Source organism: Ictalurus punctatus, chromosome 4 (genome assembly GCF_001660625.3).
Source record: "Ictalurus punctatus breed USDA103 chromosome 4, Coco_2.0, whole genome shotgun sequence".
Taxonomy (NCBI): Eukaryota; Metazoa; Chordata; class Actinopteri; order Siluriformes; family Ictaluridae; genus Ictalurus; species Ictalurus punctatus.
The window spans coordinates 142,093-163,244 of record NC_071284.1 but is presented as its reverse complement, the minus strand read 5'-3'; the positions used below and the strand labels follow the sequence as shown (position 1 = coordinate 163,244).

The 21,152-nt window shown below is 40.3% G+C and overlaps 1 protein-coding gene across 2 annotated transcripts in view; it reads right to left on the bottom strand.

Annotated features, from left to right (window-relative positions):
- Window positions 1–21,152, bottom strand: part of cntn5 (contactin 5) — a 146,272-nt gene that overhangs the window by 37,921 nt on the left and 87,199 nt on the right. For both annotated transcript variants that reach the window (XM_053677758.1, XM_053677759.1), the window contains exons 7-10: window positions 14,647–14,850; window positions 8,709–8,811; window positions 3,139–3,320; window positions 498–634 (exon numbers count right to left, since the gene is read on the bottom strand). In XM_053677758.1, the coding sequence (XP_053533733.1) occupies window positions 498–634; window positions 3,139–3,320; window positions 8,709–8,811; window positions 14,647–14,850 (626 nt within the window). The remainder of the gene's footprint in view (window positions 1–497; window positions 635–3,138; window positions 3,321–8,708; window positions 8,812–14,646; window positions 14,851–21,152) is intronic.

Genomic DNA, 21,152 nt, shown 5'->3' with positions numbered 1-21,152 from the left:
ACACACACACACACAGGGTGGAAGTGGGAATCAAACCCCCAACCGTGAAGGTGCGAGGCAAACGTGCTAACTGATAAACCACTGTGTCCCTCAGTGGTAATAATGAATGATAATGCTGATGAGCTGCTCTTTCATTCTTTCTTTCTTTCTTTCTTTATTTCTAATGGCATTACTGTGCATTCACACAACAGGATTTTAAATAATGTCCATGTCTCCCAGAGATCGCGGGCTACTGATGGGTCTGATTATATAAACACTCCAAAATCATAAAACTATTTTCAACAATGTCTCATTTTTGTCTTTGCCCTGTATCTGTAACCATACAAAAAGTGTGTGTGTGTGTGTGTGTGTGGGTGTACCTGTATGTGTGTGTGTGTGTGTACCTGTGTGTGTGTGTGTGTGTGTGTGTGTGTGTGTGTGTGTGTGTGTGTGTGTACCTGTGTGTGTGTGTGTGTGTGTGTGTGTATGTGTACCTGTGTGTGTGTGTGTGTGTGTACCTGTGTGTTCAGTGGTTCTCCGTTGCGTAACCAGCGGTAAGAAGGGCGTGGCTTGCCAGTGGCTCTGCACTCCCAGTGTAAATGATCACCGCTGTCCAACTGAGAGTCGTTTATCAGACTGATCCACTGCGGCGCCGCTAACGGGGGACACAGAGACAACATGGGACACTATAGTCTTAATACCACACACACACACAGGTACACACACACAGGTACACACACACAGGCGCACACACACAGGCGCGCACACACACACTCTCACACACACACACACACAGGTACGCACACATACACACTCACACACACACACACACACACACACACAGGTACATACACACTCACACATACACACTCACACACACACACACACACACACACACACACACACACACACACACAGGTACATACACACTCACACACACACACACACAGGTACATACACACACACACACACACACACACACATACACACACAGACTAAATTGTACATTTCTGCTGGTTTATTTTTAGCCTGTAGTTCTCTCATCACTTTAATGAAGTTAAAGAAGTTTTTATGATGTTTTTTGTTGTAATGTGGTGAACAGAGTTTCTGCTCATCACATGAACACGGAATTAAACTCTACACTACAGTCTGCACTAATTAAAGTGTGATGTAGTCTAAACGATAACAGACAGTTTACAGTATCAGTGAGAATTACAAAACACAAGCAATTCCTTTAAAATGAATAAATATGATCAATAAATATATCAATAAATAAATAAATATTAATATGACCCACAGCCTCTGTGTCTCTGTGTTTATGAGTCCAGTGATTTATTTAACAAGTTACGTGAGTGTTAAGCATGCGGGGGCGGAGTTATCTAAAACAGAGGCGTGTCTCATTCACGCTCGATTCTGATCTTGTTTCCTGAGTGAGGAGCGGTGTTAAGTCCTTGAATTGGTATTGAAGACCAATATTAAATACATGGCTATAATTTATAATATCATCACTTAAAGGTCTACGAAAATATTTTTGTCCACATAGAGGACACCAAAAGAGACGAGTCTTAATCAGAGACATGACTTATCTGGAGGAGTGAATATTTTGTAGATAAAGTGATGAATGAAGTTTCCACAAGCACATTTTATTTACAGCAGAGCACATCGAATTAACACCAACGCTGACTTTACGTTATTCATACAAATAATTAACATAGTGAATTAAAAGAGTGATAAAATTACATTACGATTTCATCATCTCCACTTAGAGTCTTGTGGTTTACATCACACACAGTAACTGTCTTAGTAGGATGTGCTGGATCAAGTGCTATTTTATTTCTTTTTAATGGTCTCTTGCTTTTACGTTACACAATATTACAATGTAACAGCAAAGAAAAAAGAAGTGCTGTTTTCAGTCTTTATTTTCTGTTTTATTCGTGTTTAAAGGTGAGTGTTTGTGTTTCAAGGCAGTGGTCTAGTGATAAACTCCGCCTCAGACGCTTCTGGCAACCTCGGAGGCTTGAACTACACGCAGGTGATTAACAACAGAAACAAATAGAAATAAAACAGAAGATATTTCCTCAGATAAGCAGCGTGACTGTGAGTGTGAGATGATTATTGTGAACATCATTACACTGATCTTCTCCCACTGCTGTTCCTGCAGAACACACATTTAATCTGAGTGTGAGGCTGACTGGGATCAGAGAACACACTGTGGCTGATGAACTCGGATCTCTGACATCGTGTGATTTTAGAGTCTCAGGGTCTCAGAGTGGGCCAGAAAATCTGGGACACGACGTTATTTTAGTCAGAAATGTAAGAAGTGCATTAATTGGATTCATGTTATTTCCAATCAAGTCTGTAACAGAGATGAGAAGGAAGATGGCATGGATTTAATTTATTCCTGTGAGTCACATTCTTACTGCAATTAAAATGGAACTGATACCAGCTCTGGAACAAACTTCCCAAAACGTCAAGGATTTCACAAAGCATTAAAATCATCCCGAGTTCCTCTCACACAACAAAGAGCCAAAGAGTTCCCCAAGCACATTCCCACCAAGAGAATTCAAACGATTCTTTACTCTGTCCTCTGGGGAACCCTTAAAGGTTCTGATTCATCGAATTAATGACACAATTACTAGAGATCTAAACAAACGATTTATTTTTTTAAAAAGGTTCCCAGTAGAACCCATTAATAAAAATAGCATCTCTGATGAGCCTCTTTTTTTCTAAGAGTATTTCTATTTATATTTCTACAATCTGAAATAAACAAGTTTAAAAGGAGTGAGTGTACTTCAAATCTCTCTAACCCTAACCCTAACTCTCTCTTTCTCTCTCTCTTACACACTCTCTCTCTCCCTTTCTCTCTCTTTCTCTCTCTCTTTCACACTCTCTCTTCCTTTCTCTCTCTCTCTCTCTCTCTCTCTCTCACTCTCTCTCTCTTTCACTCTGTCTCTCTCACTTTCTCTCTTTCACACTCTCTCTTCCTTTCTCTCTCTCTCTCTCTTTCACTTTGTCTCTCTCACTCTCTCTCTCTTTCACTCTCTCTCTCTCTTTCTCTCACTCTCTCTTTCACTCTCTCACTCTCTCTCTTTCTCTCTCCCTTTCACTCTCTCTCTCTCATTCTCTCCCTCTCTCTCTCTCGGGATAAACGGTCCTTACTGTACACCTGGACGTGTCCCCTGAAGGCCGTCCCTCCTCGGGAATTGTCTGCTTTACACTCGTAACTTCCCGCATCATCCAGTTGGATGTTGGGAATCTCCAGCACGGCCTGAGACTTGCGGAGTCGAGCCTTTTTCGGAATGTTCCCGTTGATCTTCCTCCATGTGATTGTGGGAACGGGGCTGAGAGAGAGACAGAAGTGTGATTAAAATCCTCTCCGTTCATGAGCAAAGAGAAAAACACGACAGAAATTTCAGCAGCAGAGTGAAGAGCACTCACCGTTTCCTCTCAGGTACAGAGTTAAAGATTCAGGGCTTACTCTTTGTTATTATTATTATTATTATTATTATTATTATTATTATTATTATTATTATTATTATTACTGTTCAAGGTTCCTGTCCTTGTTCTTTACAGAACCCGTCCTGCTGCTTCAGAAATCATGCACAGTGTTCATATTAATGTTGTGTCTCTCACAGGAACAGTAATGTCCCCTGTGTTCTGTTCCTCGTCTTACTGTTGGTTCTGTCCCTGATCACATGTCTTTATAAACTATACACAAACTACTCATAGGCTCTAATTTAAAACAAAAAATGTAAAAACTTTTGTAAAACGTCATGCTGAAGTTAAGCTGTGATCGTGTGTGTGTTCACGAGGCTGAGAAGGTTGCGATGTGTGAGAAGTGATGCACATTTATTCAGATTATAATAAATTTACACACATTTAAAAAATCTGTTTATGAGGAGCGTCCGCTGTACACGTCTCTGTGAACGAGCTGTTACTATAGAAACGATAACACGTGAGAGCGAGCGCATTAATTATAAATAAACCTGTGATTTGCAGCTGCGTGACTGTCAGAGCCGCTGTTATAGAGAATTCATCAACACCTTCTGACCAATCACAGTCCAGAACTCAGCAGCAGCAGCGTGGGAATAAATCGTTATTTATTGAATAAACGGTAAATATTGTAGTTAGATGTTCAGGATCCTTTCTGATCTGCTAATGAGAACCCTCAGCCTCGGAGCTGATCGTGGCTCGTGTTTCACGGTTCTTAGAGCGGATGTAGAGATAAGAGAACAGTGTCATGCGTCCTGCTGTTCAGGCGGATGTGTGTAACGTGACCCGAGCGTCCGGACCGTGTGAAGATAAACTGCTTTATCTGACACCATCAGTGCTGCTGCACTCTGTCGCCTCATCAGACACGTGTCACGGTGAAAAGAACGACTCTCCTCACAATCCATCAAGTGAAAACGGTCCATCTCCGGGTTTATTGTGTTCCAGCTGCGATCCTGTCAGCGCAGAGATGTGCGGATCCAGATAAGACCGCATCGGGAAAGCAGGCGACTGCATCTGCGTGTTCGCATTTCACTGTGGACTCAGGTGATATAGTTTATTAAAATTCAGAATCATGATATTTGTAGATTTCGGAAGGAACACGCTTTATAAAGAACAGAATCAGAAGGATCCTATTACACATCACTCCTAACGGAATTATCTCTTCATCTCCATGTAGTCTTCCTGCGAGGTAGCCCACTGCGGAATCTGATTTATTTTTGGTTGATCTGATATGATGTAGTGGTGTTTTTGGTGCATAATTCAATTTTTAATAAATATTCTTTTTGATTAAAGGATGGTGCAACTCTTCTGTCATTGTACTGAACGACTGACATGATTTAGATTTGGATTAAACGTGTTTAAGTGGAGTGACCAGTCAAACAGACTAAATATAATAACTTTGATAGTGATGGATTGTTATTTCCTGTAAAAATATAAAATATTTTAAAAATCACAGACCCCTTGGCTAAGCTTCAGAGACCTCATCACCTTGATAGCCAGAGATATATCACACTATTCCATTAATGTCAGCTGGGAACGTTAATTGAACTTAAAAGATGGAGGTTAAATTGGAGCCTCTATAAACAAAGATTGTTTAGCTGGAGGTTATCTCAGTGTTTCTGAGAGTCAGGACTTGAAAATAAATGTTCTCTGCCCTAACACACCTACCACAGCTCAGAGGAAATGAGATAATTAGGCAGTTTTCTCACTGAGATCGTGAGGATTGGGTTGAACACATCTGTAAGAGAAATGATGTTGCAGCAGTTTTTCCTGAAAGTAAATTCATGTAATAATTTGTGTGGTTGTGAGATGATCTTTATATACGAGAACCAGAACCATGTGGTACAACATGTCTAAATGATCGTTGTGTCTGTGCTGATCATTATTCTCTACACAGCCAAAAGTATGTGCACCCCTGACCATCACACCCATATGTGATTCTTCCCCAAACTGTTGCCTCAAAGTTGGACGTACACAATTGTTTAGAACGTCTCTGTACGCTGTAGCTTTACAGTTCCCCTTCACTGGAACTAAGAATCCCAAACACTGTTCCAGCGCGACACACAGTGCACAAAGCTCCATGAAGACGTGTGTGAAGGTTAGAAGAAGGTAGAAGAACTCGAGTGTCCTGCACAGAGCCCTGACCTCAACCTCACTGAACACCTTTGGGATGAACTGGAACTGGAGTCTCCTTACATCATCAACATCAACATCAGCACCTGACTTCAACCTCACTAACGCTCTTGTAGCTGAATGATCACTAATCCCCACAGCCACGCCCCAAAATCCCAAAATCACACTCACAAATCCCCACAGCCACGCCCCAAAATCTAGAGGAAAGCCTTCCCAGAAGAGTGGAGCACATTATGACAGCAAACACGGGAGGGAATAAATCTGGAATGAGATGTTCACCAAGCACACATGGGTGTGACGGTCAGGGGTGCACATACTTTTGGCCAAATAGTGTACATCATTGGTGTAGTAGTGAGAGCTGATTATGGAGAACAATACTGGGACAGAACTTTGTGGTGAAACCTGAAACAGCTCTAACAGTCCTGCAAAGTGTTTAAAAGGTGTATAATGTCACTGCTTCAGCTTTTTAAAGTGGACGACAGAAAAGTGGCACTAAAAGCCGATTCCACACCTGTGACCACTTTACTGCTGATAAACACGCCAGAGACTTAAACTCAGCACCTCAAACACACACTGACTGCATGTTAAAGACAATTCTCACACACACACACACACACACACACACACACACACACACACACACTGTTCTGAGCCCAAACCTGTTTAAAGCGATATATTATAAGAATAATAGTGCGACAAACAACTGAGGTTTAAATAAAGATGATTGATTGTGATGTTTGTAATGGGGATGATGAATTGTAAAGGACTTTGTGTGATGTTTTTCTCACAGTTCAGATGCTCAATTCAGAGAAAATAACGACTACAAACTGAAGGATGACGACAGGATTCAGGTTCTGAATCAGAAGCTGTGCTCTTTTATACAAAATAATTGATCAATTTCACATTTCAGATAAAATGAGGAGAGCAGCTTTGTGATAAACAGATTCCACACACCAGAAGAGTATTTTATTTTTGGACCGTTCACATCGCCACAGAGATTTTTATGTAAGTCTCGCAGTAACACTGTAAAACTACACTATAAAGAAGAAAGAAAAAGGAATGGAAAATTAAAATCTCATTTCAGAGTTTAGGATTATATTAGTACAGATCCATGCTGCTTATGTTTCATACGAACTCGTATCTGTTAAAGATGAGAAATCACATGTTCTGTTTTCATCGACTTTAAATTTCAGTTTAATGTGAAGCTCAAAAATCTCAAATATGACGCATAAAAAGAGAAACGTGTGAAAATAGAGTTTAATCATTTCATTCGTTTTCATATTGAGAACTCTCGGCAAAATGAACCAAATAAGGCTCTAAAAATGAAACCGATTCACTGCAGGCTGTAACTTTTAATGTTGTTAAAATAAGGGCCTCATCATGTGCACTTCATGCGCACTACTCTGAGTGCTTTCCTCCCTCCTGGCGTTTGGCTCACGTTGACCAGCTCCATTTGTCACTGAGGGATTTCTGGCCAAACAGGGATAATGGAGATTAAAAGCATTCGCAGAACAAATGAAGCCTGGTGAGTAAAGAGCTTTTCCCCTCTCCCCTGTGCTCTCTCTCTCTCTCTCTGTTCTTTATCTCTCAGTTCATCCTGATCTATTCAACAAGAGGAATCTGAAGAAAAAACTGGACTATTGCACCGCACTACTCCTAGATCTCCCGGCAGCTCCATCAAACCCCGTCAGATGATTCAGAATGCAGCAGCGCGCCTCGTCTTCACCCAGCCCAAGAGAACCCATGTCACACCCCTCTTCATCTCCCTCCACTAGCTTCCTGTAGCCTCCCGCATCAAATACAAGGCCTTGATGCTCACGACCTTGTCTGGAAAAGCACCCTCCTACCTCCACACTCTCCTCGAGGTTTATGTTCCCTCACCAACCTGCGCAATCCCTCAATCAGGTAACGACCGACGCCAAGTAGAGTGCCTAATCAGCGTGGCACGAGGACTCTTTCCTCTTCCAACCTCAATCCAGACAGCAGAATCCATCACTATCTTCAAACAACAGCTAAAGGCCCACCTCTTCCGTGAACACTTAACTAACCCTTAACTTACTCCCCAGTTTTAGCATTTTAGCACTTCTGGTCCCATCGTCCCCAAGTCAGTGGGGTTTTTGGTTAAATGTCTGAAATAAGGTCTGTGGTCAACACAAGCTCAAGATATTTTCATGTTTTATTCTAGGACATAAAATACATCAGAAATACATCAGTAATACATCAATAATACCCCACTCCTGATTTTGTAAAGCTTTTACGTGACTTGAAAAAGACGGTTGATAATATTTGTCTAAACAGGACTGTAGAGACTGTCGAGGACGTTAAACTTCATCACGCCAAACAGGAAACTCCTCTACTACAGCCAGCCGTGTTTATACTCACGCTCTTGCAAACTATTCCAACTCAAACTTTAAACTTGTAGATTTATCAGTTTATAGTATTTTCCCTTTGTAGTGTTTGTTAAATAAAGATGGAAAGAGTTGGAAGCCAATGGAAAAATACTATTGGATTTTTGTCGAGGGAACCAAGGTGATGCTAACGTCAGGATTGGTCTCCAAAAATACATCATCCCTGCATCACTCTATACGCTGTGTGTTTACGCTACTAAAATATAACAACTGGACCAAGTGACAGAGTTTTAATATAGATTTCAAAATTTAAACTTACATTCACGGTAAATAAAAGGCCTCCGTGATTCTGTTTAAAGTGAACAATGCTGCACTGAGCAGGAGATAAAGAGCATTTACACAATTTTATTTTCTTTCTATTTTGTTTAGGAGGAATTCTTCATGTGGATGTTTTATACAGTATGATCACGAACACCAACACGAACACGGGAACATCGAACGTCGCTCAGAGACACGGGTTCTGTAACAGAACAAACTTCCTAAACCTCCAACCAGCTGTCTCTATATCAACCAGCAAAATGTACAGAGATGTAGACAGTGGAGAGATGGAGAGAGTAGAGAGATGGCGAGAGAGTAAAGTAGAGAGATTGAGAGTAAAGTACAGAGATGGAGAGAGTGTAAAGTAGAGAGATGGAGAGAGAGAAAAGTAGAGAGATGGAGAGAGAGTAAAGTAGAGAGAAGGAGAGAGAAACTTACTTCCCAAGAGCGAAACACTCGAGTCGCACCGTCGCTCCTTTAGCAGCCAGGACTGTAGGAAGGAAGTGCACCTCAATTTTGGGCTCATATTCCCCCATTACACCTAGAAAACACACACACACACACACACACACACACACACACACACACACACACACACACACACCCATTGATGATCAGAGTTTATTCTGAGCTTCATCTCCATTACAGTTGACACGTCTCTCTTCCTGTCCTCTTTTCCAGCAGTTAGTGGAGGTGAAATGTGCAGGAAAAGTAGACATGAAGACGGATTGTGAGTTTCTGCCTGGTGGCGTCTGCACTGATGATTTCCTTCCTCTGGTCTTAACCTTCCTTTGTTTATTAATGTCTGTATTCTGTTAATGAGGCCTGTGCGTCTATCTCCTGTGAGAGATAACGTCATAGGACACCGAGAATTTTTCACATTTAGAGAAAAGTCTGCCAATGGGGAGCTTTTTATTATTATTATTATTATTATTATTATTATTATTATTATTATTAGTAGTAGTAGTAGTAATAATAATAATAATAGTACATTTGCCTCATGTGAACAGCACATGGTTGAGTTCCTGTGTGTAAGCCTCCGGTTTTAAAGCTTAAAAACATGTAAAGTTATTTTATTCATGCAGGACGTCAGTTTATTCCTGCAGTCAGACTGATTTAGACTGAAATTGTAAAGAAATTGAATTTCTCATGCGGCCTGTAAAGCGTGCACAAGAAATGTGAAAACTGCTACAGTCTTTCTTTTCTGAACTCCTTTTCAATTTCAATCTCCTGCATTTACAGCTCCCGAGCTGCCCTCTGTGTATAATCCATTTCCAACATTTTACTATTTTATATTCTGCCTGTATAATATTTAATGTGTGGAGAAGCTGACATTGATAGGAAAACGTCTCGGCTGGCTGAGCTGAAACAAACAGGATGTCGCAATGCCTAGTTTCAAATCCCAATTTAATCCATTTATTAAGATTACAATGAGCTAGTTTGATGCAAAGCAATTTTCCTTTTCTTTTGTTGTGCCATGCGGCTTAATTATCTGATAAAAGTCCAGGCCTCCATCAACAGCTCAAAGCTTTTAAAATTTTTGCAGCTAGTAAAAAACAAAACCAAAAAGAAAACAAAAAACATTATACCATCACTGGGCTTTATATCTATTTTCTAACAATTAAACCAATTCAAAAGAAAAACAGACTGCACCCACGCTGGGAAACGAATGTGTTTGTGAAGTGAAAGTGAGCAAGTGGTAAATATAGTGAGCAAATATTGTATAAATTACTGAATTGATATTTCCCTTTACATTTACAATTCAATATGTAGGAAGAGGTTTTCAGCCCTGATGATTATCTCATGAGTATTATACTGTAACTGAGAGGATCCAAAAGCTGTTCCATTCTAAAATTAAATATAATTACAAATTATTATACAGAGTTATTATTAAAGGAGAAAGATAGATTGATATTCATATCACATTTAAAATGAAAGATCAAAACCAAGCTTATATTTGGATCTTTTTACTATTAATATTTGAAATTACAATTTTTTTGAATTTGAAGAAACATCTGTGAAACACCAAGAGCATTTTCACACTCAGTCATCATGCAGGAAGACCTACAAACATGGAGCTGTTCTTCAGCCATGCAGGCCGACACCAAACCACAAATCTGAGCTAATCACAGAGCTCCAGTCCTGGGAGTCTGGTTTTATATATCAGTAACCATAATGACACTTTCCCCGGGTCAGGACATTACTCGATGTGCAGCGCAGCGCGGAGAGCTTCCACACACAATGCAGACCACACCACGCTCATGTGGAGGTGAACCTCAGACCACTGGTTTCAAGGGGACCAGGGCTCAAGTTTTCACACTTCACCAAACTCTCAGTACAAACAGCAGTGAGTGTGAAAAAAGCAAAAATGTGAAAACGACTTAAATGTCTTGTTGCTTTAAATGACATATCTTTCTCGTCCTTATTTTGTACTGAAGGTGTGAAAACTTTCTGCACTCAGCGTTTCAGTGTATTTTTGTTCTCTTGTCTGAATTTATAACATCAGACTGCATCATTTTTAAAGATATTGAGAAAGTGGTCCATCTTATAATTCATATTTACAGTAAGCTGATAACATTGTTAGTGAAGAAAAGTCCTCTTATAAAGGAAAGTTGTGCAAGTTAAAGAAATATATTGTTATTTTGGAATTCATAGAGGAGAAGAGCTGTGTGGCTGTGGATCAGGTGGTAGAGAGGGTTGTCCACTAATCAAAGGGTTGGCAGTTCGATTCCTGGCACACATGACTCCACATGCCGAAGTGTCCCTGGGAAAGACACTGAACCCCCGATGGCAAGTTAGAGCCTTGCATGTCAGCTCTGCTTCCATTGGTGAGTGTGTGAATGTGTGAATGAGAACCAGTGTAAAGCACTTTTGAACCATTAAGGTTAAAAAGCGCTATATAAGTGCAGACCAAGAAGAGATCTTTTTTCATTCACTGCAAAATAAACAGCCTCATTATGTGTGATTCAGCAGTAAGAACCCTGAGAGGAACGTCTCCCTGAGTGAGTGATGAATGATGAAGGCCAGCAGCGTGGTTGACCTTAGCTTCAATCCTGACAGACGTAATGACCTGATAAGAATCGGAGCAGATTGTAGGAGACAGGAGATCACAGGACCTGCAAGTGGTTTTAGCAAAGTCCTGAATTCGAGAGCTGAAGGATTCTTAAAGAATTACTGTTGTTTCTGCAGCACTTTTCTGTAGGATGATAAATCAGACGACAGGAGCGCTGGTGCGATGAAGATCCAGTACCTACCCTGAGGTGCAGACGTCTGATTAAGATCGTCTCAGAAGTGGAAGGACAGAGGTGAAGCTGCTCTGCTCAGAGACTTATGCAGTTCTAATTTACATTCCAGCTGACGGAGAGAAGCAGATTTAAAATAAAACTGCACTGTCCTGGGTCTCCTGTGTCCCTGCTCTACAAGAGTTATAACTCCAGCGCAGACTAATTAATTAAAAAGTTGTAGCTGTAGCCGGATTAATTGTGAAAGGTGTCTGTGGAGGGCGATACACCTGGCCTTGCTTGTAAGCATTTCTGAAGATGAATGTTGTTGTTGATGCCCTTTTTAAGCCAAACTCTTTTCTCTCTGTTCCAGCAACTAATCCAGAGAACTCATAACAAATGATGATCTCAGATGCTTTTACAAAGAAGCAGCAAAGCTGGAGATCAGCAGAAATAAATTCTCTGTCAGTGGCACAAACAACATAAACACCGAGCAGTGAATGATCGTCAATGTCTGCGCTTAAAGTTGAAACACTTCGACCGAAAAACAAGACAAAAAGACAAGGCCTGTGCAGCTGCACTACTGTCAGAGCCGCTGTTATAGAAATCTAATCAACACCTTCTGACCAATCACAATCCAGAACTCAACATCGCTGTAGTGTAAAACTATTAGAGCTAACACATTTAATTCTTTTTAATTCCTTTTTCTGGTGTTGTCTGCTACAGCACCCCCTAGCTACAGCAACACGGAGCTGATTTTCTACGTGTTTGAGCACTAGTGTGTGACGTTTAAGGAATGAATCAGACTACACAAGAAGAACACAAAAAACCTGAAGCTTCCGGTAGCATTTAATTTGACTTTGCAGCAAGGTCATCGAGGTGAATAAACTGAAAGAGGGTGGTGCTTCTGTTTTCTAAAAATTTGGAACCCTACAACTGAGGAGTTCCCTTTCACAAAAACCCCTTTAAGAAAGAAGAACCAGTAACCATTTGAAGAACCCTTGAGAAAATTTTTTTTGTGAGACTGTACGATTACATTCCTGAAATCACATGACCCCATCCCACCAATTATCATCTTATCACAAAAGAACTAATACACTCAGAATACCTAAAAGTTCTTTAGCTTGTCCCTCTGGAGGAACCCATTATGTTGAACCCTACAACAGAGACAACAGCTCCAAGAAGATAAGAACCCTTACTGATCCACAGAACCCATGAGGAACCCTTAGATCCACCAGTGTAGTGTACTGAGGAAGAACTCTGGAATAACTCCAGCGTTATAGTGAGAAAAATAAGGAGCGGTTGGTGCTTTGAGTTTATTGGTGCCAAAGTCATTTTCAGCGTTTTTTGGGCCGCTGATGTTACGAAGGTTCCACACAGACGGCTGCCAGTAGGATAATGCATGTTCTGGGCTGCAGGACAGATAAAGACTCCCATCAGCTATGTTTGTTTTTCCGGGTGAGTAACTTTTCCTGAAGCTGCTCACAAAAAAAGAAGAAAATGTATGTGCTGTTCTCTGACACGTTGCCTGAGAGGCTGTTTACACAAGGACATTTAGCACGTCACCAACCTGTGGCTCAAACACATCCGTCTGGTTTCCTCTTCTCCATCTCTCCCTTCTTTTTTTAATGAGAAGCACAAATCAAGTTCAGCATGCTAATGTGCTAAGCACTCAGTGTCTTCCAGGCAACAAGGTCATTTGAATCCTGCAGTCAATAAGGAGGTTTGGTGTGTGTGTGTGTGTGTGTGTGTGTGTGTGTGTGTGTGTATGTGTGTGTGTGTCACAATCCCCGGTGACCTCCAGACATCACTGATTGTCTCTTTCCATCAAGGTTCTTTCAGACGAGCTGCACAGAGATGGAGGACGCCGATGTCTGACTTTGAGCTACAGGTGATGTGGCTCGTCTGTGTAGTCACATGGAAGAAAACGGCCTGAAGCTTCAGTGTGAGAGACTTCGGTTCTCCCGATCAGCCCCTGGGAGGACACTATAAAAAGATCCAAGGCCCGTTCATGAACAGGACCAGTGATTCGATTAATTTTGCTGTAGAACATGATTTCCCTGGTGACCACTCACGCTGGAGTGCATCGTAAGCAGACACAGAAGCCCTAAAGCTAAAGCTAAAGATAAAGATAAAGATAAAGATAAAGATAAAGCACATCTCTGTGAAGAAAGGCAAGAAAATGCTTCTTCAACTGATGCTTTTCATACTTCACTTTTCTTTCAACGGTAATAAACATTTTTACATGTTATGCAGAGAAAAGAAGGTGAAAAGGCTTTGGTTTGATTTATTATTTCTAAAATGCATTATATAAGCTTTTAGAGTTCTGTTTGTGCAGCACAAATGTCCCGACATCCACAAAAACAACAGCACTATGAGGACAAAGAGCTTTCCACTGCCTTTCTCACTGTATATCCATAGAAATATGGGTTCCTCAAGGATTCTGGAGAACCTGTGAAACATATATTAGTTGCTGTAGTAAGTCTGGTGAGCTCCTTCAGCTAAATAATTTATGTGATTAGATAAACTGAAACAGAGGATCTAAAACAGAGCTGCACTGTGTTGTGTTTAGAAACCTAGAGTCGCTGAACTGCAGCAATTTTCTTCACATGTTGATGGACTCAGATACTCGGTATTTTTCTACTCTGCCTTTTTTAGGCAACAAAATCAGCGTAAGTTTCTACTGATTGTTATGTTTATGTTATTTCCATATTTAACCCTTTTGACACCATGCTTTCTGTTCAGAGGTGTTTCATCATGTTCATTAATTAGTAAAATTTAATAGCAAAGAGAAATTAGGAAGTGCTACAGTAGCGGAGTATTTGCTGAATGTTAGCTGAATGCTAGCTGAGTGTTAGCTGAGTATTAGCTGAATGTTAGCTGAAAGTTAGCTGAGTGTTAAATGAGTGTTAGCTGAGTGTTAGCTGAATGTTAGCTGAATGCTAGCTGAGTGTTAGCTGAGTGTTAGCATGTGTGTGGTCACTGTAGTCTTTCTGAGCGAGAATAAACTGTAACCTTTTCTCAGAAACTTGACCTGGAGTAGAGTGGCACAATGATAAAACATTTCTGATTTCTAATTAATCATAAAGTACTGGCTGTATATTTGTGTGTGTGTGTGTGTGTGTGTGTGTGTGTGTGTGTGTGTTTGATCTCACCATCTGTTCGGAGTGTCAGTGGAGTAGGAGGACTCAGGACCCGGGCGTTGGTCACCGTGTTCTTTACCAGGCAGATGTAGCTACCCACATCCGAGGGCTGTACCTTGGAGATGTACAGGTTCCCCGTCTGCTGCGAGATGAAGCGTCGGCTGTCCTCAGCCACAAAAGATGGAAACTCATTGAACACCCAGCTGTAGATGATCTCTAAAGATGGACAGTCAGAGTGCAGGTGAGATGGATGAGTACACCCCAAGGAGAACCTCACTGTCCTCTACCAGACTCTGGGTTTCCTGATTACAGCAGGGCTTTTAAATAATTCATCCTGAACCTAGCAGTGTGTGACTGTAATGTGTTAGATTATAATGTTTCAATCTTCTCTTTTTGTTCTTTTCTGTCTTCTGTGAGTATAACTGCAGCACTGTAAATAATCACTGGATCTTAAATGGAATGAAATAAAGGTGATGTAGCCCAGAGAGCACTGTGTTCTTGCTTTACTTGTACTGAGGTAACACTAAAGCACAAGCCAGAGAGAAATGTTCAGGTCTGAGTGACTTTCACACATGAAACATTAAAAAGCCCCACAGGATGTAAACATGGATATCATAAGCACACGGCTGAAAGTACAGGGCACGAACGAAACCAACAGAGTGTGCAGCGTACAGCCACGACATTCTTCACGCTCTCTGTGTAGAAACATGAAAACGCGAGAAAACAAATAACTTGGAAAGACATTTAACACGTTTAATCCAAAGAGAAAGTTAATAACATTCATAACTTACGTGTCCCGAAATATAATTTCATTTAAAATGATTCCAGACAAACTGAGATGATAACGTGTTTTGAGGGCTACCAGCTAGTGCTACGCCCATCAAGAGGTGCCACGCCCCTTCGAGAGGTGCCACGCCCCTTCAAGAGGTGCCATGTCATAGCAATATAACAAAAAATACAGAATTAGATAAAATACTAAAGGAAGTAAATAAAATACTAAATATTTAAATATATTTCTATTCGTTTTGTTATTGTTTTTTTTACTGACCACCATATTGTAATAAACAGTCAAGTTGAGTTCTGTATCTCAATAATATCTCAAAAATATTTCAATAATATCTCAATAATATTTCAATAATATTTCAATAATATGCCCACAATTTAATTTATTTATTTATTGATTGTTAAAGAATGATACATCATCTTTTTGTCCATTAATGTTGTGAAATTAGTTCCTGTTATCACTTACATTATAGCAGCTATAAACACTCCTTCTCTCACATCCCTCTCTTTATCCTCTCTCTATTCTCTTTTTATTCTCTCGCTATTCTCTCTCTCTTCCCTCTCTTTATTCTCTCTCTCTATTCTCTCTCTTTATTCCCTTTTTATTCTCTCGCTATTCTCTCTCTCTTCCCTCTCTTTATTCTCTCTCTCTATTCTCTCTTTTTATTCCCTCTCTTTATTCTCTCTCTCTCTCTCTCTCTCTCTCTCTCTCTCTCTCTCTCTCGGTATTCTCTCTCTCTTTATTCCCTCTCTTTATTCTCTCTCTCTCTTCTCTCTCTTTATTCTCTCTCTCTATTCTCTCTCTTTATTCTCTCTCTCTTCTCTCTCTTTATTCTCTCTCTCTCTTCTCTCTCTTTATTCTCTCTCTCTATTCTCTTTCTTCAAGTGAATGTTTTGGTCTTCCGCACTGAGGATGTTAACAGGAAGTAACGCAAAATTTTAGTCGACACGGGGATTTTGAAAGTTCTCTTCACCAACATTAACACAGATGCATTAATTTCTGACCATCAAAATATCAACTGGAGGAGAAAAGAAAAAAAATACTTAGGGACACAGTGATGTTCTACCACAAAATTCTTCTTGTGTGTGTGTGTGTGTGTGTGTGTGTGTGTGTGTGTGTGTGTGTGTGTATGTGTGTGTGTGTGTGTGGTAAAACAGTGATGTTGTGATGGATTACAGCTATTATCATTTGCCTGTAAGGTTAATTACTATTTGGGTGTGTTCTGAAAGTGAGGAGCTGAATGAAATTTATTTTAGGACTCATAAATATACTTGGAGGTTAATTTGTCATTCGTTTGCTGGAATAGCCTGTAGGAGGGTTCAGGCCCATTAACAAAATGATTGTAAAAAATAAAGTGGCAAAGTAATTGAAAATAATTTGGACTCACTGAGATGTAAACAGGATATTATTCTCACTTTTATTTGTCTGACACGATGCAGAAACTCGGATGGAGACATGCTGGAGTTTGAAGAATCCGAGAGCTGAAAGTCAGTGTGATCTTATAAAAAGTTTAAATCCTTTTTTTTATTTACCAAACTGATTTGTGATCTCTTGCTGCTGCACGTGTGACTGCGCTGATTGTTCCTCTTAATCTGAATGAAAATGCATATTTACTTCAGAAGTATGCAAAGCACAAAGCATTTTATTCTGAACACCAGAAGAATATTTATCTCTGAATGAATGGCAGGCTGCAGAAGAGTCCTGCTGTGATGAGACATTACAATCACAGAGCAATAATGAATGATAATTGTACTTTCGCGAGTCCCAGTTCTCTGTTTCTGAGAGAATAAGTGAACTCCACAACATCTTGAGTTCACAAGATCCAGAGTCATAGACCAGTGTGAATCATTGTTCATGGCATTCGCTGTTGATGGCACTTGTGAAGGGGTTTTGTTTATGAGATAAATATTCATTGTTTATTCAGGTGACATTGGGTCCTGTGTCTGAGAAATTGAATGTGAAAGTTGTAAAAGGGCCGCAGTTTCTCAGATTAATCACAGCCCAGACGAAGCGGCACCTGGACGTCTGACAACACTCGATATGCAAAGGAAACCAATGGTGTATGAAATTCATGCAATCATTGTACAGCAAATAAATCAGTCTGCCAGGAGAAAAATACTCATTTAGTGCCTTGGATCAGCACTGTCTAACCTCAGTACAGGACGAGTGGCATTCATTACAGCGTGGAGATTCTCTTCTCTGAAGTACATTCACGTTACAAGCTTCTTTGAACATTTATGATTTTTTTGCTGAGATTGAATCTATCTTGATGGTTCACAAAGAACAACACACAAGACAAGTGACATATATCTGGCTGTAATGTCAGTAGATACTGATTCATGCATAGGAATAACATTCATGAAATGTATCAGTCAGGATTTAGATCTCATCATAGCACAGAGACAACGTTAGTTATAGTAGTAAATGACCTACTATAGCATCCAAACATCCTAGTTCACCACAAGACTCTATACCTGTGAGTCTCTAGATCTGCTCCTTTACCTAAGAAAAAAATTATTCACAAAAATCTTATGTAAACAAACATATTTTCAGTCTGGACTTAAACACTGAGACTGTGTCTGAGTCCCGAAAACTAATTGGAAGACTGTTCCATAACTGTGGGGCTTTGTAAGAGAAAGCTCTTCACCCAGTTGTAGCCTTCACTATTCTAGGTACCAACAAATAGCCTGCATCTTTTGATGGAAGTACGTGTGCTGGATCATAATCAGGATTCTGATCAGGGTTGTGTCTCCTTGCGTGTGTTACTTGATCTTGGTATAGCTTTTAATACCATTGATCATACTATTCTCCTTGGCAGACTAGAAAATGTTGGTGGCATTAAAGCCTCTGGTATATATATTTATATATATATATATATATATTTTTTATGTGTACGCTAGCGTGTGTGCATAGTCGTACACATAGCCCTGCAAAGTAAACTCCATTTGACACGTACGCATACACAGGTGGTCGACGTATGCACATTATGATAACTTGCACTACCCCTCCTGGCGTACAAGAGGCAGTACGAGCAGTAAAGCAGGTCTTTTGTTGTGAAGGACGGCAATGAAGAAAAATCACAACAACATGAAGAACAATGCTTGGGTAATTTCTCGTCATGATTAGCGCCCGTATACACATCCTTATACTCTTTAAGGCTAGAATTATACACATGCGGGTACTTTCTAACCTGCACTCATTTCCATCTCTTCCATTTATTCCTCTACTTTAACAATCAATGGCCCTGGGTTACTGTTGCCACCTTGTGGAACAAGTAAATAGTGCAAAAGAATTAAATGCGTATGTGCGACCTGTGCTTACAAAGTACATGCGATTAGAAAAATCGGGTGGTGCGCGTACAGTACACTGTCAATAGAATACGCGTAAAAAGTGAAGCACACTTTCTGCTTTAGGGACCGGCCCTCTCCTGCCTCAGGTCTTATTTGACCGATCGTTATCAGTTCGTAGATGTAAATGGAGACTTCTCTATGCATACTGAGGTAAAGTTTGGTGCTCCACAAGGTTCTGTTTTAGGCCCACTGTTTTTTACTTTCTATGTGCTACCTCTGGGTCAAATTATTCATAAACATGGAATGATCTTCCACTGTTATGCTGATGACACACAGCTGTATGTTTCAGCGAAGCCAGAGGACAGACAGCAGCTTAGTAAAGTTGAAGAATGTGTAAAGGACATTAGACACTGGATGTTTATTAAGACAGAAGATAAGACAGAAGATAAGATAGAAGAACTTGTACTAGGACCACGTGTAGCTAGAAGTAATCTTTCTGATCTCACAGTAACTCTGGATGGACTTTCTGTTTCATCATGTGCAGCAGTAAAAGACCTTGGAGAGATTATTGACTCCAGTCCATCATCTGATGCTCATGTAGATAATATTACTAGGATAGTCCTCTTTCACCTCAGAAATATTTCTAAGATAAGAAATATAATGTCACTACACTATGTTCTAGTAGGAGCATAAACAAGCTCCAGTTAGTCCAGAATGAAGCAGTCAGAGTCTTTACTAGAACCAGAAGTTACAACCACATCACCCTGAGCTTATCCAGATTTAGACCTCTTAAGTGGAGTAGAAGGGAGAGGGTGGGTGCAGCAGAGGGACATCTGGAGACACAGTAGCTGCGTTTACGTGGACAACAATAATCCACTCTTAATCCGATTAAGACCATACTCTAATTAAGAAACTACCATGTAAACAACAATTTGTACTTACCTTAATCTAATTACGGTCGTAATCGAAGTAAGCAATAATCGAATTAAGACAGGTGGAGTACTCCTGTTTTAGTCGCATTATGGACGTCTATTACAGACATGTAAACACCTTAATCACATTATGAACATCGTGTGGGAGTTTTCACCGCATTTTGCGACAGGACACAATCACACACGGCAGTTTTACGTTTTACGGCGAACAAGAGAGTTCGGCCGCGTCCCAAACCGCATAGTTTCCTACTACAGGCCTGTAGTTGGGAAAAATACATGTATCTCGGCTACTATATAGACGGTAACTACGCGACTTGGGACACACCCACCGCTTCAAGCAGTTGTCTATTAGCACGTATAGCATGACAAATAATTAACTGCACTTAAAGCGTTCGTAAAAAAAATAAATAAATACACCCAAAACTGTATACAGTACCATAACGAAGACGAACTGTATGTTGATACATGAAATTCTGGAGGGATGTCGGATGGCGCGGTGACGTAATGACGCGGGCTGTTCATCTAATTATGTTCTAAAACATGTAAAATGGGAACATGACAGGAGTATTCTAAAAGCGACTCATGTAAACACCTTAATCACATTATTATCTTACTCAGAGTAAGGTCAATAATTAGATTACTGCTGTCCATGTAAACGTAGTCAGTGTTGAACTGGTTGAAGAACTGGTTCAGATCATTGGCCCAATCTGTACATTTCTCAGTTTGCTCATTGCTGTTCTTGAAGCCAGTGACCAGCTTCATACCACTCCACACATCCCTGGTTTTATTCTGGTACTTTTTCATCTCCAGTTTTTTTGTAAGAGTTTTTGGACTCCCTTATCATCACTTTCAGTTCTCATTGGTCCCTCGTGTCGTTATTGTCCTCATGTCATTAAAAACTCTCTTCTTTTTGCTTGCCTTCAGCTCACTGGTTGTCCAGGGTTTGCTTTTTGGAAAGCATTTTACTTCTCTGGTGAGAGCGATGTTTTCAATAAAGAAATTGACATGGTTAGTCATACCATTACTGTCCTCCCCATGTGGATCACAGACTACATCCCATTCTGTGGTCTCCAAACAGCCACCCAGAGTCTCCACAACTTCAGGGGTCCATTTTTTACTGTGCTGGATGTTGATGGACATCTGTGTAGCTGAGAGTGAGCTGGACCAAATTGTGGTCTGACCTGCTGAGTGGGGGAATAGCAGTAGAGTTGTTTGTATTTCTAATGTTAACATATAATAATTCGAGTGTGTTGTTTTCTCTGGTCGAACATACAACAAACTGGAAAAGTAATCAGAATTGAGGATAGAGATGCATGGTTTAAGTCACCACAGATTGCTGTAAAAGTGTTGGGAAGTTGCATCTGCAGTGATCCTGTGGATGACGTCCTACTCCAATTCCGTCCATAGAGAAAGGAGAATGTAAACAACATCAACTATGGAGTACAGGAATTCTCCCAGATATTATGGGTGCAAACCAATTAAATGTCTGGGCTACAAAAGTGTTCCATAACA